Consider the following 21,340-nt stretch of genomic DNA (forward strand, 5'->3'; position numbering starts at 1 on the left):
TGGTTATCACTTTGGAGAATGTTAGCCCCAAAATCTTCAATGGATTATCCAGAATGAGGATTGGCTAGAGCAGGGATTAGGTACCCCCATATCCTGACTGTCTTAAATTCCAGTGGGGGCTGGGACTGTGGGAAGGGATCCCTCCGAGGTTCCATGAACCCAGATGATGAATGGTTATTTGCAATGTGCATGTTCTGCATCTTTTCAGGATTTGCAGCTCTGGCTGCAGGAGCAGCAGGGAAGAAAGCTGGCCCTGCTGTGTGCAGCACATCTCCTGACACTGATGAATGACTTCCCACTCCACGCCCAATGCAGGAGGTCATAGGAAGCTATAGGGTCTTTACAAATGGTTGCAAGCCAAGAAAATTGGGCTTTGTCAGGCCATGGGGAGAGGAAAGAAAAGCCACACTCCTATCAGCACACTCCCTATTGATCAAGCACCCACCTTGCACACATGTATACCCACCTTGCACACATATACACCCACATGCTCTCACATCTCTGCTTCGGTGCTAACTAGAAGCCCAATGTTTCCAAAGTGGTTAGACTACTTGCAAGCCTGTCTTGGTCTCTTAGACCCTTTGAACAATCGTGGCATTTACCTGTACTCACTGACATGCGCGTGAGCACAGTGTATCTAACATTCATTCCCCACAACTAGTGCTTGGGGGTTCATAGTCCATATGTGCTGGTAATATAACTCTAAGTCATAAGGGAAAGTTTTGGGATATCAAGAGCTTACAGAAATCCCTGATAGAGAGGCAGTGTACTTTGGGCCACTGAACCCTCCAGGGTACTCGTTTATATTTGGCAAATCTTGATTGTACACATGTGTGGCATACAATATATTAAGTGGTGTTGAAAACAGGGATAGTAAAGCCAGCTGCATGGCTGGGTGAGTTCCCACCTGTGCGGCTTATAGAAATCATGTCACTGCTCGCAGTTGTGGTTTCTCCATTTGTAAAAGGGGGTTAATTATAGTAGCCGATAGTCATGCAAGTTATTATGGCAGGTGCCTTAAACAAAAAGCCTGGCATATAGTAAGTTCCAGATGAATGTTTAATTCTACAATCATGACATGCCTTGGATAGTAGAAAGGATCCAGGGGCTTACCACATAGTGTGTGTTTGATGCTTAATCCTGAGGTAATGTGAAGCTAGAAGCCAAAAAGGATTAGAAAGGCAGTTTAGTGGTGCAGCATCAAGGTGTGCTCGCTCACATCAGGACAAATGAAGATGGCTCAACACAGTTGAGGCAGGGCCCAAATGTATGTGAAGAAACACCATCAGGATGATCATTAAGTCATATCATGCCACCCTCTCTGTCCCCAGGCACTAATCAATTGGGTGTTTTCTGTTTTATGAGCCCTCCCCTAGATGACTTTATTTTAGTCTCTATGATGTTACTAGATGATTCAGCACTGGCACTTTGGAAATTTATTAAAAAATTCCATTTTACCTTTCGATCTGTTCCTAAAATCTCAGCCATGGGGAAAAGACACTGTTAGAACATAGACAAAAATAAGAAGAGGTTGTTGAAAAGTTTTCCAAAAAAGCCCACAGTGGTGATAGAAGGAATGGTTGGTTTTAGGAGGGGAGATTGAGTTTAGGAATAGCTTCATAGAGAAGGAAGGCCTGAATCAGGAGTGGGGCTTCAAGAAAGCTGGGGACTGGAGAGAGAGACGTTGAATGAAGGATCCAGCACTAACAGATGTCTAGAGAGCTAAGATAGGATGTGTGTTTGGGGAATATGGAAGCCAGGGGTAATATTACAATGTCCTAAAGAACAGCATGGAGAACTGAAAAACACTTCTGGGAGAAATGAAAGGAAAAAAAAAAAAAGAACAGCATGGAGGAGGAGGCTCAGCTGAGCTACCACAGGGTCCTGGAAGCCCACCACTATGCCAAGCATTAACCCTTTATTGACTAGTTTATCACAGAGACTCCCCCTCAGGGCCCTGAAAAGCATGTGCGGAGCACTCACAAGGAGCAAGCAGTCTTTTGCCACCCAGAAGAGAACAATGTCAGTGTTTTGACCCCTTGGGCAGTTTACTTTGGAGTATATCAGATAGATAATAATCCCGATAGGAGCCTCATAGAAGGCACTTGTAGGAGGAAGTGCTGCCATAGAACAGGGTGGAAAATGAAGCCAATCATTGAGCTCAGTAAGTAGATTCCAGTTAATCCTTGAGGAACTTTGAATTCCATGCTGCAAAGATGATGAAAACGAATACTGTCATATTTTCCCACCCTTAAGAGGTCTATACACCTTTAAAGTATGAAATGTATAATCACATCAGAACAAATACTGAGCTAACACTACAGTGAGATGGACATATGGGTCATCCTCTTTATAGAATCCTATTTTAAGGAAACTCCAAAGGAGGTACTGTAACTCTCCTATAGATTTTCCATGTATTTTACAAAGCCTTCCCATATCCTTGAACATTTCAAGCATGTGGAGAGGAACTATTGTACATATAAGTGTTGGTTATGTGTAGGCTTATGCAAAATTTTCTTGGTTCTTTTAAGACACAACGAACTTGGAATGCATGGAGGCTTTTGAGGTACTCAAACTTTGTCCAGTGTGATGTTAGCCACTTAAGGTCACTTAGGTGGAAAATTGTAAACGTTGTGTCACAGAATAGAGTCCCAAGTGTGGATTCTCCTAGGGAGAGAGGTGTCTGCAGAACCCCCTGCTCAGATACAAATGCCAGGATAGCCAGGGGAGGCGAAGCTTTCTAAGTAAGGACTGCAGGGGCCAGGACAGAGGAACAGGCCTATACAGAAGGAACCTTCACTATAACAATATATGTCCTGTTTTCTCACCACCAACTGTGGCTGTATGGTCCATTTTGGTCATCTCCTGATTTGCATATATTGACTTGGTCTCATGCAATATATATAAAAGCAATAAAAGTTATGTTTGTTTCAGAATGAATGGCTCCTGAGAAAGCAGAAATCAGTCCTCATTTGTGGTTTCAAATGGTGTAAGGGTTTATGATTCAGATGCCTGGGGAAATCTAGTGTTACTGAGTAGAATATGAAGCTCTCCTCCTGCTTATATTTTAGCCAGTGTTAATGCATCCCAATAGGATAGTGAGCCAGTAATGATTTCCAAATCTGGAATTTCTCTAAGCGTCTTTCAGAGTGTTTTATGATGAAATATTATTTATTCTGTTTTGCATGATTTTGTTGTTGGTTTTGTTTTTCAAATGACTGACATGAGGCATTGTCTTCTTCTTTTTCTTTTTTTATAACAAATCCTTTTCTTGCTACCAAACTTGGACCTGTGTGTTAAGAGATGACCTTTGGTTTATTTAACTTCATTAACCCAATATTTCTGCCAGTGGTTAGCACCCAATAGATTTTCAGCACATACTTGCACATGAGTCCTGTTGAGTTCTATTGGGTTCATTGTTTTGATCTTCTTTGACAGAATCTACTAACAGCAGGTCTGTACCTTTCTACCAAATTTCACTGTGGGCACAAGGCCTGTGAGGTGGTAAAGTCAGTTTAGTGTCCACATGTCAACAGATTCAATATCATAGGTTAGAAAAAATGTAAGTATATATCACAGATAAGGGTAAATCTTTTCATTTAAGATGTATGTGTACGTATGTACTGTGTTGTAAGTTTGATGTGTCTTACCACTGGTTCCAGGTGTGAAACCTCTGCTCTAATCCAGTCAACTCCCCCAGAGCAGATAATGCACCAAGAAAAAATGGAAGTTCTGTTGCCGCTGGCTTGCCACCCATAGGCCTGATGGAGGAAGAGAAGGCTTTAGACCAAAGAAAGGAAGGAAAGAATGCCAATGGAGGGAAGAAAGGAGGCAAGCATTTTCCCAGGGACTGTGAGTCAGCCTTTCTAAGCAAGGAATGCCCTCCAAGACCAGAGCTTAAACCCCATTGTGAAAAACATTCTTGGAGAGGCCAGCAGACTCCCCTTTTCATGTGGCTAAGGAAATGTGGAGGTTTTCCTCTCGTCACAGGTATTCAGGTATTTATTAGTTAGATTGCTGCCAGCGCTTCTTAGTGAGTCAACAAGTAAGAATCTTATTCTGACAAGTCCAACATACTGTGTGTGCCTGGATCGAACTATGGGACTGTGAGCAGAAATGCATCCACTTCTTCAGAGCTTAGTGCATGTAGCTGTCATCTCATTTAAAAGACACCCAGGGACCAAAGGAAGAAAGCAAGACAGTATTTGTTTGGAAAAAAATCCACCCTATTGGGGAATTTTTCCAAGGATCATAGAATTTAGGGACCTATTGAAACAATCTACTAGCACATAAGTTCAGGAGCCCAGAGAGTCAAAATATGTTCCATCAAACTTAGATTTGCAGACAGCTTTGCCTGCTATGCCATTTTGAGCACATAGCAGATAAATTGAACCTGACCAACAACAACATAAAGTATACTTTAAACTTCCAAACTACTTGCTGTATATGATATTTCTTAACCTCTCTAGCCTATCCCAGGATACATCCTCACTCTGGTATGAGCCTGCCTCTGTGACACTTCCCTGACAGGTTTTTTGTTTGTTGGTCATGGGGCTTGAACTGTGTGCCTGAGCACTGTCTCTGAGCATTTCAGCTCAAGGCTAGCTCTCTACTTGAGAGCTACTTGTGGCTACTTGAGCCACAGTGCCACTCCAGTTTTCTGATGGATAATTAAAGATAAGAAGAGGGGGCTGGGGATATAGCCTAGTGGCAAGAGTGCCTGCCTCGGATACACGAGGCCCTAGGTTCGATTCCCCAGCACCACATATACAGAAAACGGCCAGAAGCGGCGCTGTGGCTCAAGTGGCAGAGTGCTAGCCTTGAGCGGGAAGAAGCCAGGGACAGTGCTCAGGCCCTGAGTCCAAGGCCCAGGACTGGCCAAAAAAAAAAAAAAAAAGATAAGAAGAGTCTTATGGGGCTGGGAATGTGGCTTAGAGGGAGAGTACTTGCCTAGCATGCATAAAGCCCTGGGTTCGATTCCTTAGCACCACATAAAAACAGAAAAAGCCAGAAGTGGGGCTGTGGCTCAAGAGGTAAGTGCTAGCCTTGAGCAAAAAGAAGCTAGGGACAATGCTCAGGCCCTGAGTCCAAGCTCCAGGATTGGCAAAAATTAATAATAATAATAATAATAATAATAATAATAATAAAAGAAGAAGAGTCTTATGGACTTTCTTGCCCAGGTTAGCTTTTAACCACAATCCCCAGATCTCAGCCTCCTGAGTACCTAGGATTATAGGCGTGAGCCACAGGCAACCTGTCCTCTGACAGTTTAAGTCCGTCTTTCCTACATACCAAGTTTTAATCCACAGGTCAATGTGAGAAATCTCTGAAAATTTTCAAACTGAACGTTTAAACCCAGAAGAAGAAAAAAGGCTCTGCAAAGACATTTCAAAAATAATTGTAAGACTTACTCAGATAGCCAAATCATCTTTGTGACCTTAAAAGAGATGCACATACACTCTGGCATTGAGGACGCGAGCTGACTGCCTGCTAGGTTTCTCCAGAAACAGGAAGCAGCCTCTATTTCCGGAGCTCTGTGGTCAGACATGGGCCTTTGGAAATACAAATGGCTCATAGAAGGGGGGCGGGGGTGGGGGAGAGGAAGCCTGAAGTAGTTGCCCAGTCCTGCACTGCTTTTTCCAGGAAGGTCTGAGGAGGGAGGCTGTGGAGAGGTGAGTCAGGGAGAAGAGTCTCTGCAGACTCCAGATTCCAGAATTGCTTAACTGGGGTCATGCCACTCTTAAAAGCCACCAGTGTCATTTGTTCTGCAGACACATGTCTGTTAGGACCTGCCAGGACTGGGTGGTATTTCCTCCTGGGCCCCCTGAGATTTGAACTGATGTTGAGACTTTGTCCCGGAATGGTGGGAATGGAAACTCAAGACCAAGATGCTTCTGCCACCATAATACGTGCAAGTCGGGAACCCCTGTGGAAAGTGCCTCTTCCGGGCTAGGACTTGGCTTCTGCTGTGAAGAAAACAAGACTGCCTGTGTCTTTCCTGACTCTCCTAGAGAGGGACTCTGGGCTCCCAGCTGAAGGGGGGCAATATCTCCAATTAAGACTGTTTCAAATGAACCTAGCAATATCCCCTTTCGATTGTTATCTCTGATTCATCCTTCTGAGAAGCTCAGGCTTCACATTAGACCAGACAATGAACTTTTCTGGATAAAGTTGCATATGTACTCTCCTTCACGCTTTAACATCTTTAGCAATGGTAGAAGGAACTTAAATTGGGGAGGTTCGGTTATGTAGCCAGAAGGAGCTTTGCTTTGGATATGTGTTGTGTCTTCTGCCTCTGGTAATCAATTGACTCCACATCTGAACTGTAAAAATGGTTGTTGTTGGGTATAATGGTATGCCTCTGTAATGCCAGAACTTGGGAAGGTGAGGCAGTATGGTTGCAAGTTTAAGGCCAGCCTTTGCTACATAGATCCTGTCTCAAAAAAAAAAAAAGGGGAGGAGAGGTGAGAAAGAGAGACAGAGAAGGAAGGAAGGAAGGAAGGAAGGAAGGAAGGAAGGAAGGAAGGAAGGAAGGAAGGAAGGAAGGAAGGAAGGAAAGAAGGAAGGAAGGAAGGAAGGAAGGGAGAGAGACGAGGGTAGGAGGGGAGAGAGGGAAGAGGAAGGGAAGAGGAAGCGAGGGAGAGAGGAGAGAGGGGAGACAGAGAAACAGAGAGACAAGGAAAAAGGAAAAGAAAATTAAATTAAAAGGCCAGACACTGGTGCCTCATGCCTATAAACCTAGCTACTCAGGAGGCTAAGGTTTGAGGATCACGGTTCAAAGCCAGCCAGGGCAGGAAAATTCATGAGACTCTTATCTCCAACAGAAAACCAGAAGTAGAGCTGTGGCTCCAAGTGACAGAGCACCAGCCTTGAGAACAAAAACTCAGGGACAGTGTCCAGGCCCTGAGTTCAAGCCCCATGACTGCCAAAAATTAAATAAATAAAAAAGAAAAGAAAATCAAAAGAAAAAACATCAGGCTCCTATGAACTTAAAAGCCACAACTCAGGATTAAGTAATGTGGTGTCCTTTATAAAGGACTTTCCCAGATGTATTTGACCTTAATCCTTACCACTCTCCTGTGAAGAAGTATCTAGCCGAAGAAGCAAGTTCAGGGAAGCTTCAGCCCCCGCCCCAGGTTCCACAGCAAGTTCACTCACGTGAGGATTGCAATGTGACTTGGAAACTTTGGACTCCAAGCTTAGTGTGCTTTACCACACCACAGTAGACTCTGCCAGGAAGGGAGAGAGAATTCAAGAAGAAAGTTCCCCAGGGGAGGACAGGCATCTAAGGCAATGTCCAGAGGTTAGTGGAAGAATGTGACTCATTTGTCCTTGTCCTTGGAACTGTAAGAGAGGATTGTTGAGATTATGCAGTCCCTGAAGGGAGAGAGTCCTTTCATTCCCCCAGACAGAATCATATTCTTTTTAATGACTTTGAAGTTTTGCTAAAGAAATTTAGTCTTAGGGGTGCAAGTGGTTTTCCTCTTCCTCTTTCTAGTGAAAGGTCATGAGTTAGGAGAGAAGAGAGATCGTGGGAAGCAATCTATGGATGATGCAAAGCATGAACTATGGGCTCCTAGCCTGTGAGTGAAAGTCAAGCTGAGAGCTCTGGTTGGGGATGGAGGAATGCAACAAAGACTAGGAAGGACTTCCTCTCCCTACTACTTCCTCCTCTACTTTGTTTTCCACTTCTTTTTTCTTCCTTCTTTTGGAAGGGGATCTTGCTATTTTGCCTATGCTGAGCTGAAACAAAAAGGCTAGGGGAGCATGATTCAAGTGATAGAGCACCTAACTAACATGCATGTAGCCTTGAGTACAAAGCCCCAGTACTGAACTGAAACAAAGGAAGAAAAAAGGGGTGTGTGTGTGGGGTGGGGGGAGCCAGAGCAGAATTCCAAGAGTGCAGCACACTAAGACATCCAGGGTCATGAAGACCAGAGCAAGGAGTACCCTGTGGCTGGATTATGCAGAAGAATATGGTGGCTCTGCTTTGTAAATGTGTGTGCAAATAAGAAAATACACAAAGCTTCTACTTGGAGAAGGTATTCGTTGCTTTGGTTGCTTAATCAACCATGTCTTGGGTACCCATTACATGCTAGGTACTCTCGCCTGTGTCCCAAATGCCATAGTGACCAAAGCGAAAAACCTCTGTCCTCACACTACTCAAGGGGAGTGAGAGAGCAATCGAGAAAAGAAACATAGTAAGGGTGGGGCTGGGAACATGGCTTAATGGCAAGAGAGCTTGACTCGTATACATGAAGCCCTGGGTTCAATTCCTCAGCACCACATATATAGAAAATGGCCAGAAGTGGCACTGTAGCTCAAGTGGCAGAGTGCTAGCCTTGAGCAAAGAGAAGCCAGGGACAGTGCTCAGGCCCTGAGTCCAAGGCCCAGGACTGGCAAAAAAAAAAAAAAGAAAGAAAGAAACATAGTAAGGAAACAAACCTTTTGAAGCATTGAATAGTGGTAAGATGCTATGGAGAAAAGTCAGAATCAGGACTGAAGAATCAGGATGTGGATGTTGTAGAATCAGAGACACCACCTTAGATTCACTGGTAAGTTAAATTCAATTAGTTCCCCATTGCATAATGTTTCCAAGCTGCTTGATAATGGAAATAGTGCACATGGATGCATTTTAACTTTGCAAAAAATCTGAGTTTCTGCTCTTAGCCTTCTGGATGAGAGAAAAACCCAGAGTAGATAATGGTTCGGTCCAGGCTTCCTGTAACCTAAGAACTATCCCTAAAGAGTCACAGTCCATGAGACCAGCATCTACATGGAACCGAGTTTTCAGCTCATTCTTTTCTAAATCCTAAATATTCTCACTTTCAACATTAATATTTCATTGCCTCTCTACTGTTGAGCCTGCAGTTGGTGCATTTTGACTCGATAGAATTCTGCTAAGCTTTTTACCATCTATTGTTTGCCTTAAAGAGAAAACAGATTTTTTTTCATGAGGCAAAACCATGGTACAGAATATGGTTTCACGAATTGCTAACTTTTCTTCCACGCATCTCCAAGAAATGTTGATAGCTTCTCTTGTCTAGTAGCTCAGCCTGCAGGAAGGTCTGTAATGGCTTGGTGCACTTGGGGTCTTATTCTAGTGATCTAGATAAAGATGGCAGAGCGACTTTTCAAACTAAACATGTCAAAGCACTAGAAAGAACTCATATTTTGGATGGAAGGACCTGAATTCCAAAAGCTCTGGGTGAGCTAAAAAATGAAATTAGCAAGATAAAATTAGTAAGAGCAACAGAATTCTCCATTCAGAGTAAAATATCTACTCTGTCAACATAAACTAGAAAAGGAAATGAGCCAAGAAAAATCTCTTCAGGTCTTCCTTTTTTATGGACTGAGGCCTATTTTATTTATATTCAGCCTTGTTTGTTTTTGTTGATAGTCTCTGTAACTAACTCTATAACACACATGTATGTTTCATCATTGTTTTCTGCTATAATGATATTGTTTTGTGCTATACGGTGTCTCATCAGCTTTCTAGTTTTAATTCTTGAGTGTGTGTGTGTGTGTGTGTGTGTGTGTGTGTGTGTGTGTCTGTGGTGGGAATGAAAGTCAGGATATTACTCATGCTATGCACACACACCCCCAATACATCCTGCATTATTCCTCAAGACTCTTATGAGTGGAAGTGCACTTACTTTTTTATGATGAGTTGTGCTTAGGATGCAGAAGACTAAGGGGAAGAGAGTGTTGTATTTTTCTCTTCTAATAGTTATTATCCTTGCCATTTGTTGCTGTGGGAAGAGCGAGGGCTCATATTTTATTAAAATCTAGCACTGGTAGAAACAGAATAAATCTTGCTTTTTCCAAGGTTGTCATTTCTGTTTTTAATTTTTTGTTGTTCCTGAAGATAAATAAGCAGAAGCTAAAATATAACATTAAAATTTGTGTTGCTGGATAAAAACTTCAGCGGGAGTAACTGTCTTTCAGAGCTATTGTAACATAGAATTTGTGCTCCAAAAGGTCTTTGCCTTAGAGGAGTCAGTGGCCTAGGCGTGTGGTGATATCAGAAAACAGGGTTGTCACTGCTCTTTTAAACCTTTAAGAGTCTCTTCATTGGCATCGAGTGAGCTCTAAGTAATTTCCCGTCCTTGATTCCGGGTCTACCTATCTCTGCCTCCCATCAATACCGAATTTCTGTCCCTGGATCTCCAGGCTAGTGCTTCTCCTACAGGTGGTCCTCATTATACACTCACTCCTTAGTCTGTACTATTCTTCTCTGTCTCCATATAGCATTCTAAAGTCAGCTCATTTGCAGATCTTTCTTAGGCCATTTTCTTCCCCTCCATGGAGCTCTGCATCTGTCTTCTTCAGGGGTCAAGATGGTGAGGGGCTTAGCTCACTTCAAATCTGACCTGACTGATGCTTGGACAGCATTGGGGGTCTTAACCTTGGTGGCATGTAGAATCACTTGGAAGGCTTCAAAAACTACTGATAACCCGAGACTCACTCCCCATAGATTCTGCTCACTGCTGATGCCTTGGCATCAAGATATTTTTTTTTAAGCCCTTAAATGTTTTTTAGTGTGGAGCAAAGGTTGAGAACCACTTGTCTATAAACCCCATCAATCCCCATGCTGGGGCAGGCTTCTAATAATAGTTTTATTTGTTCCTCCAAGTGACTTGTATACCACAGTGTTTAAAATAGTTCATCGGAGTATATAAAACATTAAAGTGGCTATTTCCACTTTGAGTTAATTTGATAGATTCAGGGAAAGGAAATAGTATAGTTCCTTTCTTGAAAATTTGATTCCTAGATTACCTCTGGGCTCACTTGCCAGGAGTAGCAGCAACAACTGGCTTTATTAGCTCTCAACATGCACTGTGCCGAGTAGTCCTTAGAACAGCCCACGAGTGAGCCTTGCCTGATTAATGAAGTCCAGAGGGCACATCCACTCACCAGGGCCAAACCTGAACCTAGGTACATTTGGTGCCCAAACCTCATGTGTTCTCTGCCCCTCACTCCCACCCAGGGAAAGAACAAAGTACCCAAGTAGACTTCTGAACAGGAGGTGTACAGTTGCTTTAACTTTAGGGTGGCATGCTTTCTAAACTAGATTGCAGTCTATTGTACATCAAGAGCTTCCATAAATGTGATTTCAGCATTGCTTCCTAGCTGTCCTAAGTGTGTGTCTGATTGGAAGACAATTTAATGAATTAGTTTTTCTTATGCGCTCAGGAGACATCATCATAGTAAAGCATCTATATTCCCTAACCTGTTCCATCTTTTACTTGCTCCTCTTAATAACTTAATATTAATTACCTACTAAATATCACAGATAGCTGCACTAACACAGGCTCTTAATAAGTGGAGACATAGGCCAAGTTCTTTACATCCGTGTATTACCCTCATTTTTATAGATGAGGAAACTAAAAATGAGAAAGGTGACACTCTTTGCCCAAGATGATATAGATAATAATTGGACATAGTGTTTGTTTTTTAACTTGCTTATGAGCAAATGACTTTCTGGCCACTGAATTAAGGCAGCCATGTCTGGAATAAACCCATAAAGCATAAACCAGATTGTTTTTTCCTATGTGTCAAATGGCTATCTAACAGCTATTGTGAAGCAAAGAATTTTCCCTCAACCTTGAATAGCATGCTAAGGTCATACAGACTCTTAAATATTCCTTCCCCAGGCACTCCAGTACTGCTGCTTTGATGTAAATGGCCCCTGAAGGTGAGAGCTGGCTCAGGGAGCAGCTTCACACTCCATCCACCTCTGAGCACCACTCTTTCTCACAGCTACACAGTGAGGAGAATCAAATTCCTTTGGCTGAGCCGCATCATGAGTACACAGACAATAAAAACAGAAACCCATCTCCCCTTCTCACTCACTGAATATGCCAACTTCTTTTTTTTATTTTTTAATTGGGTTTAAGTTATTACATATATTTCACAGTGTACATTTTAACTTTCACAATGATGAAAATTGTCATTCTATTCTACATAGCCCATGAAGCCTAAGAACTTTAACAATAAACTCATTTTCTCCATTTCAGATGATATGTACATTACATTCCTTTTGTTTAGCAACATCTGTTCCCTCCTTCACTCATTCCTTCCTTCCCATTCCCACCCATGAGTTGCTTAGTTCCCTTTCATGTCCAATGTAGTGACGGTCCTCTCTGCTATGTTGTTGTTGTTGTTGTTGTTATTATTATTCTACACACTTCCCATTCATTCTGTGTCCTCTTTTCTTTTTACTGTATTTTGGTATCTTGAGACCTATTTACTTTATTGTATCTCTTTGCATTTTAATTCTAACACCCGCATATCAAAGAGGCCATATGCTATATGTCTCTGTTCTTGGCTTGTCTCGCCCAGCTTGATTTGTTCTAGTTCCATCCATTTACCAGTGAATGCCATTAAATTTATCCTGTCTAATGGCAGTGTAAAATCCTATTATATATAAGTACCACATTTTTAAAATCCATTCATGTGTAGTGGGGCATCTGGGTTGTTTCCATAACTTGGCTATTGTGAACAGTTATGCCAACTTCTTTTCCCATTAGTCAAACATATGAAGACAATGTTTTCTGGTTTGCTAAAATACACACACACACACACACACACACACACACACACATTCTGTAGGGAGAATAACTATCAAAAAAGAGACAGGCAGCATAGTGAGTGGATGGTGTCTTGGAGAAAATGAAGTGTCAAGCGGCCTGTGTCAGGGCAGAGGTCACTAATTGAGTGTCAACCTTTTTTAAAATGTTGTTTATCCTCCTACAGGGCATACAAAACCATTGAGGACGATGACTTGAAGTTTCCCCTTATATATGGAGAAGGCAAGAAGGTAGGCACACACACTATCCTGAACTAAGAGGAGGCTGTGTTCCTTTCTTGTCGGCATAGCCTGTGGCAGTCTGAATGTTCCACTCAGTCACTAATGATTTTATGGTGTTGGCAGCTTAAAAGAGCCCCACATCCATCATTCTTTGGGTCACCTACCTTCCAAGTTCAAGGAGTGGCAAGATTAGTGGTAGGAAGATGTGTGGTGAGCATAAGGGACAAAAGTCAATTTTGTGAAAATAACCTCCCCCTCTATTCCATTTGACATACACCATCTCCTTTTACATATGGCAAAAGGAGGTACATCCAGACAGCTGTACATATCCATTTGGTAGATGTGGCATCCAGTACTGTGAGATTTAACAGCTTAGGCAAAATCACACAGGCAGCAAGGGTCACTGTGGACCCCTGGTGTCCTCTCCCAAGCTCCAGTGTCCTCATGCTCCACCATGGAAGTTCACACTGTGCAAGTCAGTTTTTTACTTGCCTATGGAAACAACTCCAAGACTTTACTATAATTAAGCTACATTCACCTCAGCCACAGCCTTAAGCCTAAGTAGCAAAAACCATCAGTAGTTCACAGGGCCCTGAGGAGAAGCAAACATGGAGTAGCACACAGCTGGGCAAGAAAGTTGTTGATTCTGAAATGAACAGAGATGTGAAATACTGGAGCAGAGATCCTCATCCCTGCAGTAGATTCAAAGCTTCCTCAGCTCTGGACCCATTGCCCAGTTAAAATAAGCACCTGCTGAATCTCTGCATTCTTCCTCTGAACAGCAGTACATTTCAACTCAGTGCTAAGAGGTCTGATTCTTTTAAATTCACATTAAAGAGAATCTTCAATGATTTCCCTCCTAGATTTCTATAGTTTTTTTAATCAAGAAAGGATAACTCACAGGAAATCAAAGTCATTCTTCTTGTACAGAATATGTGTGCATGTATGTTATGTGTGCGTGGAGGGGAGCTGTGTGTGTGTGTGTGTGTGTGTGTGTGTGTGTGTGTGTGTGTGTGTGATGAAGGGAGGAGACAGGGAGAGACAGATAAAGGCTTTTTATAGAAAGAAACAAAATCAAAATACCTGACTCATGTGGACATCACTTTATAAACTCCCACCTCACCACCTCAGGTTGAGAATTCTGACAGGAATAAGCTCTCTTCCTGAGAGGAATGTGTGTATCCTTTGTTAACATGGATTCTATTGATGTCTATCATTGCACTCACTGACTTGCGCCTGAAGCTGCAGTTGCTAGTAGGACTGAAATTCTGTGTTGCCCTGCTATCATTAAGCTCCAGACCACACCCTGTTATCTGTGTATCTTAGTACCTGCCCAGCCTGCTCCCTGACACATGGCAGACCTAGGATGAATGCTTCAGCAGTAAGCAAGCTGTTCAGTATGCCTTCCATTGTGCAAAACAAAAATGGAATGATATGTTCTTAGGTTATCAGAAACAAGAATGAAAGGATCAGGGGGTTCCCAGTTAAGCAAAAAGTTCAGTTCACCAAAACATTGTGTTCCTCAAGCATTTCTGTTAATTAAAGCTTGATAATCCTGTGCTAAGTAGCTGGCCAATTCTGTCATTGGCCTATTTAAAAGCCATTTGGCTTTTGTTGGCAGGCTCACCCTGGACAAAAGTAGCACACCACCCTTGTCTGTGAACTCAGGAGTCCCAGAAGACTTCTCAGAAGTCTCATGGAAGTAAAAATTCTAGAAACCTAGAATTTTTTCTGGGTTTGTGTAACACCTGTATACTTTGTAAACAGCTTTAGTTACTAGCAGGAACATCAGATTCCTTTGGACTAAAGTATGATGAGCATGTACTTTTTCCAGCCAGAGAAGCTGCTAGTCAGAGAGAAAGCAGAGGGGGACCCAGCACACTCACACTTAGAGCTGAACACTTCTTAGCTGGAAGAGAGCCCATCTGCCTCCCCGCAGAGGACAGGGTTTTGTCAGCATGCTGGACCAGGGGTTGAAGGCTCCTCTCTGTATCTCCTCTCTGTGTTTGACTCTAGCCCTTAAAAAAAATACATATACATGTCATGGTCTCATTTCTACTCTAATGTAAATGTATGTAATATAAACTCTACCTAACCTCTGACTTGAGATCAGCTCCAAACTTCACAGCCTGTTGAGACTAAGGTGAAGATGAAGACACTGTTGCACTATTTGCACAAACTATTTGCTTCATCCTTGCCTCTATGAGATACTTTTTTGCTTGTTTGTTTGTTTTGCTAGTATTAGAAATTGAAGTCAGGGCAGATGCTCTACTGCTGAGCCTATACCTTCAGCCCCTATGAGGTACTCTATTAGCCAAGTAGTATAAGGACTGAAGGTCAGGTCTTTGGATCATGACATTACACAGTCTGTGTTGTGAATGGCCTAAGGGTTAGGCCGTTTGACTTCATTCTGCCCACAGTAACTTGCACTTTGCCTCTCCATGCATCTGCCTGCATGGTGCTATCCATCCTTTTGCCTTCAGATAGAGGGCCACTTCCTCCAGTGAACCTTCTCTCAGAATTATTATTTCTTCTAAATTCACACAACGCATTGATCATGTTACCTTCAGCACATAGCCATGTCATTTAACCATGCTACTTGGCCATGTTATTAGTTCAACATGTACCTCTTACCTCCTTTGTCAAGATCCTTCCTCCCTCCCTCTCTCCCTCCCTCCCTCCTTCCCTCCATCCTTCCCTCCCACCCCTCTCTCTCTGGCTTGAATTCAGGGCCTGGACACTGTCTATGTGCTTTTGTGCTCAAGGCTTCAGCTCTAACACTTGAGCCACAGCTCTACTTCCAGCTTTTTGTAGTTAATCTGAGATAAGAGTCTCATGGACATTCCTGCCATGCTGGCTTTGAATTATTCCCCTCAGATCTCAGCCTCCTAAGTAGCTAGGATTACAGACATGAGCCACTGGTACCTGGCAGCCACGTTCTTTGTAATAAGGATGAAGCTTTAGACATTTGTGTATCCTACTATATACTACCTGCACATAGTAGGTATTCAATAAGTAACTGGGTAAATCAAAACTGCACTGCAGGAGATATTTAAGCTGACTATAGATCTTAGTACAATGTGTTAATTTCTTGAACCATCCTCCACCCCTCAAAAAAAAAATTTCAGCCCCAGAAGTCTTTGAGTAGCTGTAGTTTTAGTGCCATTTTGTTCCTCTAAGTCCAGAGGGAGAATTCATGGAATTTTACAAGGATGGATCATGGAATTAGTAATGAATTGTTTTCTCTACCCATAAAACTTAATAGGTGAGCTCTGGGAAGACTGATGATGCCTCTGACTTTACATCCCTGTTAATACCTATTACAGGACTGGGGACCCAGCTGGGATTCAACAAATACTGGTAGAGTAGGTATGTTGCAGAAGGGTAGAAGGATAGATGGATGGATGAATGGATGGATGGATGGCTGCTGTTGGATTTGATATAAACTGATTTCAGTATGTATCGCACTTGTGTTAGTATGAGTTAATTGAGTCCTCCTCCTTTAGTCTCAAGAAAGCATAGAAGAGACATGAGCCACCCAATAAGCTTGGGGTAAGTAGTTGAAAAAGCACTTGCCTAATACAGAAGTGATTTTAGTGAGCCTTCCCTGGTAATAAGTACTCATGTAATAGCAAAGGGCATGGAAAAATGGGCTGGAAGAATTGGGAAATCATTCTTTCCTCACTCCTCTCAGATGTCATGTGGTAGGATGCCTTCACTGTTGGTATATGTTTCTGATTACCTTCTCCTTGTAATCCTAGGCCCGGGTAATGGCAACTATTGGAGTGACCAGGGGACTTGGAGACCATGACCTGAAGGTGCATGACTCCAACATCTACATAAAACCATTCTTGTCTTCAGCTCCAGAGGTAACACATGAGGTTTTATCTATTTTGTACAATAAAATGTTCTCTACATTATGCCTTCCCTTCCTCACAGTCCTTGTCCAGACAGTAGCCAACACAAGCTCTCCCTCTCCTGTCTCTCTTCCTCTCCTGTGCTCCTTCCCACTGTGCCTATCTTGGTTCAGACCCTTCTCCCCAGAGAGCCTCATAGCCTTCTCGTGGCCTTCTCCACTTCCTTCTGTCCATCCCATATATTGCCATCAAGTGAGCTCACCCCCAAAACTACTCTGACTTCTAATGGCTCAGAAGTCTTCAGTAGTACCCCATGACTTGGAGAATAAAGAAACCCTTCTTTAATCACCATGGAAGGCTCCTAATTCTGTCCAACTTGCTAATCTGGCCTTCATGCCCCCGTACCAGCCAGGTGAAGTTATTCCTGTACATGACCTCCCATTTCTCCTCTGTGTGAAACTCTTTATTCTGTCAAGAATTCCCTTCCTTCTCATCCCCAAACATCCAATTCGGTGTGGTCAGATATTTCTCTTGTGTGGACTTTCTGATTTCCCTCTCCCCCAGACAGAAGCAATACCATTGCCTACTCCTGATTCCACTGTTTGATGTCAGTCATTTATGTATGCCTTATCTTCTCATTAGATTTTAATTACCTGGGGAGCTTCTACCATCCTGTCTTTTTTTTTTTGAGAAGTCAAACGAAAAACATATTGGTCCTCTATATTTTGCTTTTGAAAAATCAGGTTTCTACAATCATGTGTGTTGGTTTGGGTCTTCAACAGTACCAAGGCTTGCATTTCTGTATTTCTCTGAGTTGCCCTTTATGGCTGCAAATGATGGCAGGAGCTTGATGCACAACCTTTTTATAAAGATGGGAAGGGACTGCCTATATCTCAACATCTATTCTCTTGCATCACCTTGGCCACAGTTGTTTCCCAGGCTGTCCCATCACTGCAAAGGAAGTTGGGAGGAATTAAAAAAACACACTTTAATTTCTAGTTTCTCTATGGAGGTGAGAGAGGGCTAAGTGAGAAACCAGTGGTGTTTGCCATGCTTTGCTTTGAAATTAATCACTAAAGCTATGCTTTAAGTTGGGCACCAGTGGCTTATACCCCTAATCCTAACTACTCATGAGGCTGAGACCTGAGGATTGTGGTTCAAAACCAGACTGGGGAGAAAAGTCCATGAGACTCTTACCTCCAATCAACTACCAGAAAAATCTATAAATAAAAAGCCAGAAGCAGAAGTGGAGCTGTGGCTCAAGTGGTAAAACATTAGCCTTTAACAAAAAATGGGACAGTGCATAGGCTCTGAGTTCAAGCCCCAGGGCGCGTGCACACACATGCACATGCATGCACGCACACACACGAGAGAGACAGAGAGAGAGAGAGAGAAAGAGAGAGAGAGAGCACTAGCCTTTATACTAGAAGTGCCCAAAATATTTAGATGTAAGTCCATCTTTGTATAATTCTGGGTTTTGGTTGTTCATTTATTTGTATAGGTTGGTTGTTTGGTGGTATCAGCAATTGAATCTATGCCTTGTACACTCTGCCACTGGGCCGTAAAACCAGCCCAGGCTGGCCTTGGTATGGGATTTGGTTACGTTGCCTGGGCTGGCCTTGAACTCATGATACTCCTTTCTCAGCCTTCCAATTAGCTGGGATTACAGCAGTGAGTCACCATACTCAGCTCAATATATGCAGTTTTAATGTCATCTCTTTCCACTGGAGAAAACTGTAATCCATTCATGCTAACACGCATACACAACGGGGAGGTATTTCTATTGGGAGAGATGTTTATATTATTTATAAGAAGAATCTTTGAAAAGCCAGGCTTTATAGTAATCAAAGCAGTCCTGCAGAGCTAACACAGCAGGAGTCTGACAGACTTCATAAGGGAGTTTTGCCACTAATGTAGCCAGCCACATTCCTTATGTCCACTTCTAGTCAACCAACCCAGTTTCACATTCTCTCAAATCTTTATTTTTAGAGAGGAGCCTGAGTGACCCAGCTCACCTTTCATACATGACCATACAACTCATGCACAGCATTCCAGTTTAACAATTCCCCCTTCACATGGTATGGCCATCTACTCCAGTGTCTTCTATGGGCCCAAGCAACCAGATAGCCTAGTCCCTTGGTAGGTCTGTGAGCAGGAATAGTTCCTTGAGAGTCCTCTAGAGCTGGGACTAGCATCCAAAATATATCTGGATAAAGTCACTGAGACAAAAAAAAGCTCTAGTAAGGGCTGGGGATATAGCCTAGCGGCAAGAGTGCCTGCCTCGGATACACGAGGCCCTAGGTTCGATTCCCCAGCACCACATATACAGAAAACGGCCAGAAGCGGCGCTGTGGCTCAAGTGGCAGAGTGCTAGCCTTGAGCGGGAAGCAAGCCAGGGACAGTGCTCAGGCCCTGAGTCCAAGGCCCAGGACTGGCAAAAAAAAAAAAAAAAAAAAAAGCTCTAGTAAACATTATGCATGAACCCTAGGATCTCAAATGAGGTCAGCTTGGTAGAGAAAGCAAGTACTTTTCTGGAGCTGGGCCCTTGTGACAGTTCTGCATCACTAAGACCAATACTCCATACATGTGTTCAAGGACCCCCAGGAGCCGATGGGCTCCCATCTCTCGATTCTGAGGAAGTACTGCTAAAACTCCTTCCCATCAGAAAAAAGTATATTAAACTCTGAACTTTGAACCCTTAGGAGTCCAATTTGTCATCGGACTCATTCTCTACTTTCTCCCTGAAGGGAAGACATGCTAGTGGTACCTTATTTTTCTACTTCCCAGAAGTTTCCTGGAATTTCAGCAAACATTAATTAGGCATTTTGCTCTTTCAAGAAGACTTAAAATTTCTCTCTCATTTCCCATACACACATGTATATGTGTGTGTGTGTGTGTGTAAAGAAAAGTTCAGTGTGATTTAAAGGAGAATGCTCTGTGCAAGTTATGTTTTTAGATCTTCTAATCACTCTGCTACTATTGATCATAGGAATTGACCTGCTCTAAAAATATACTCTTACAACAATTTTGAAATCTAAATATATTACTATTAACCATAGTCACCACACTAGGTAATTCATCCTAAAGCTTGTTTCTTCCTTTGAAAATCCGATTTCCCAATCTAATATACAGAGATTTTTACATGCAGCACCTCATTTAATCCTCTTACCTCTATGAGGGAAGTGTAGCCGCTAGACCCATCTGTAAGTATATAGATGAGAAAATTGGGACTCAGGGAAGTAAAATAACTCCCCAAGCTTGTACAATTACTGAATAGCAAGCTGGTACAGACTAAAGTTCAGGAAGATGATACAGTAGGAAAGGTAATTGGAAAAGACAGTAATGGTCTTTTATATGTGTAGAAGCCTAGGCCAAACAGAATTGTGCAAAATATGATTATGTACTTATAATTTATCTCAACGGGTATGTAGTATATATCTTAAGGTATCTTGCATGAAATTAAAAATTGTTGTACATTTTAAATGCTTCCAGATGGAAAGGACTTAGCCAGAGCCAGGAAAGTGGGGAGGGGGAAGGAGTACCATTAGAAGGGGAGAGGAGGAACAGCATGAACTGGCTTTTGTGGAGGAGAGCAGAAGAAAGAAGATAGGTTTGGCACCCAACCCACTTATAGGTTCTGCATACACCCTCCCCCCTCCTTATCCTTGGGGCTAAGATGCCTTTGCCTGAGGAGGTTGTGGTAAGTTCATATTTAAGGGGAGTTGTTAGGAGACTTCTGAAGGACCCTCAAAAGCCAGGTTAATTTATTTAAGTCATTGAGTGAAAAATAACAGGCTCCTTCCCTGTCTTCATCACCCCCACACAGCCCGCCCTCGCTTTCTAACTGTGACTTCCTATGAACATTCCTCTACTTGGCTTTGTCTTTGCCAAGCCTGGATCTTGATTTCACATTTGGGGTTCTAACTTTCAAATCCAGCTCAGTCTGGTAATTTTCACGGTTGAGGGGGGTGGATGAGGAAATGTGATTTAGTTCTAAGAAAAAGGACTCCAAAACCTTCTTGGAAATTAGCATTGTTCCCATTCATCATTGTAGCTCCTAATTTGATTTGATGACTTCAATATAAATAAATCAAAAACATGTGGATCAAATTTGCATAAAAAATGCACAGGGGTTTAAAAATTAGAGAAGGGTTTCTTAGCCAAACACATTTTCGGTTTCACTGAACACAAGGCGCTGGAAAAACCTTGAGTTTGCCAAACCCAAAGAGCAGCGCCAGGTTTATTAAGCCTCCCCCAAACCTTCTGGGGTCGAAGGGAGGGAGTTCTGGCCAAGTCCTAAATTCCACAAGAGGCCCCGCCATGGGAGCCCGGGCCTTCTGGCTGCAAGCTACAATGGAGACGTTTCTGCTCTTGGGTCCATAGCACCTTATTATGTCTGTGACAGCCCAGGCTTCAGCCCCTCCCCTCACAAGAAGGAAACTATGCCCAGCCTGGTCTCAGTCTCCTTGCTTACTGCAGCTCCCTGTTCAACTTTTTTATACCATCCTGAAAGGATTCAAGTGGAGAAGGAAAGGATTTGTTCACTCACAGGCACGGGGCCCCCGGCCCTCCACATTCCCCTCTGCCCTAGCAATTCTTCCACCCCCAGTCCAGCACATTCAACGTGTCCTGTTACTCAGGCAGCTTGGCACAGACCTGCAGCCTTCAT

At 42.8% G+C, this 21,340-nt stretch overlaps 1 protein-coding gene across 1 annotated transcript in view; it reads left to right on the plus strand.

Annotated features, from left to right (window-relative positions):
- Nucleotides 1–21,340, plus strand: part of Ppm1h (protein phosphatase, Mg2+/Mn2+ dependent 1H) — a 193,920-nt gene that overhangs the window by 149,244 nt on the left and 23,336 nt on the right. Inside the window, exons 7-8 of the mRNA XM_048360422.1 lie at nucleotides 12,760–12,823; nucleotides 16,576–16,683. Of these exons, the coding sequence (XP_048216379.1) occupies nucleotides 12,760–12,823; nucleotides 16,576–16,683 (172 nt within the window). The remainder of the gene's footprint in view (nucleotides 1–12,759; nucleotides 12,824–16,575; nucleotides 16,684–21,340) is intronic.

The sequence above is a fragment of the Perognathus longimembris genome, chromosome 1, assembly GCF_023159225.1.
Source record: "Perognathus longimembris pacificus isolate PPM17 chromosome 1, ASM2315922v1, whole genome shotgun sequence".
In the NCBI taxonomy this organism is placed as follows: domain Eukaryota; kingdom Metazoa; phylum Chordata; class Mammalia; order Rodentia; family Heteromyidae; genus Perognathus; species Perognathus longimembris.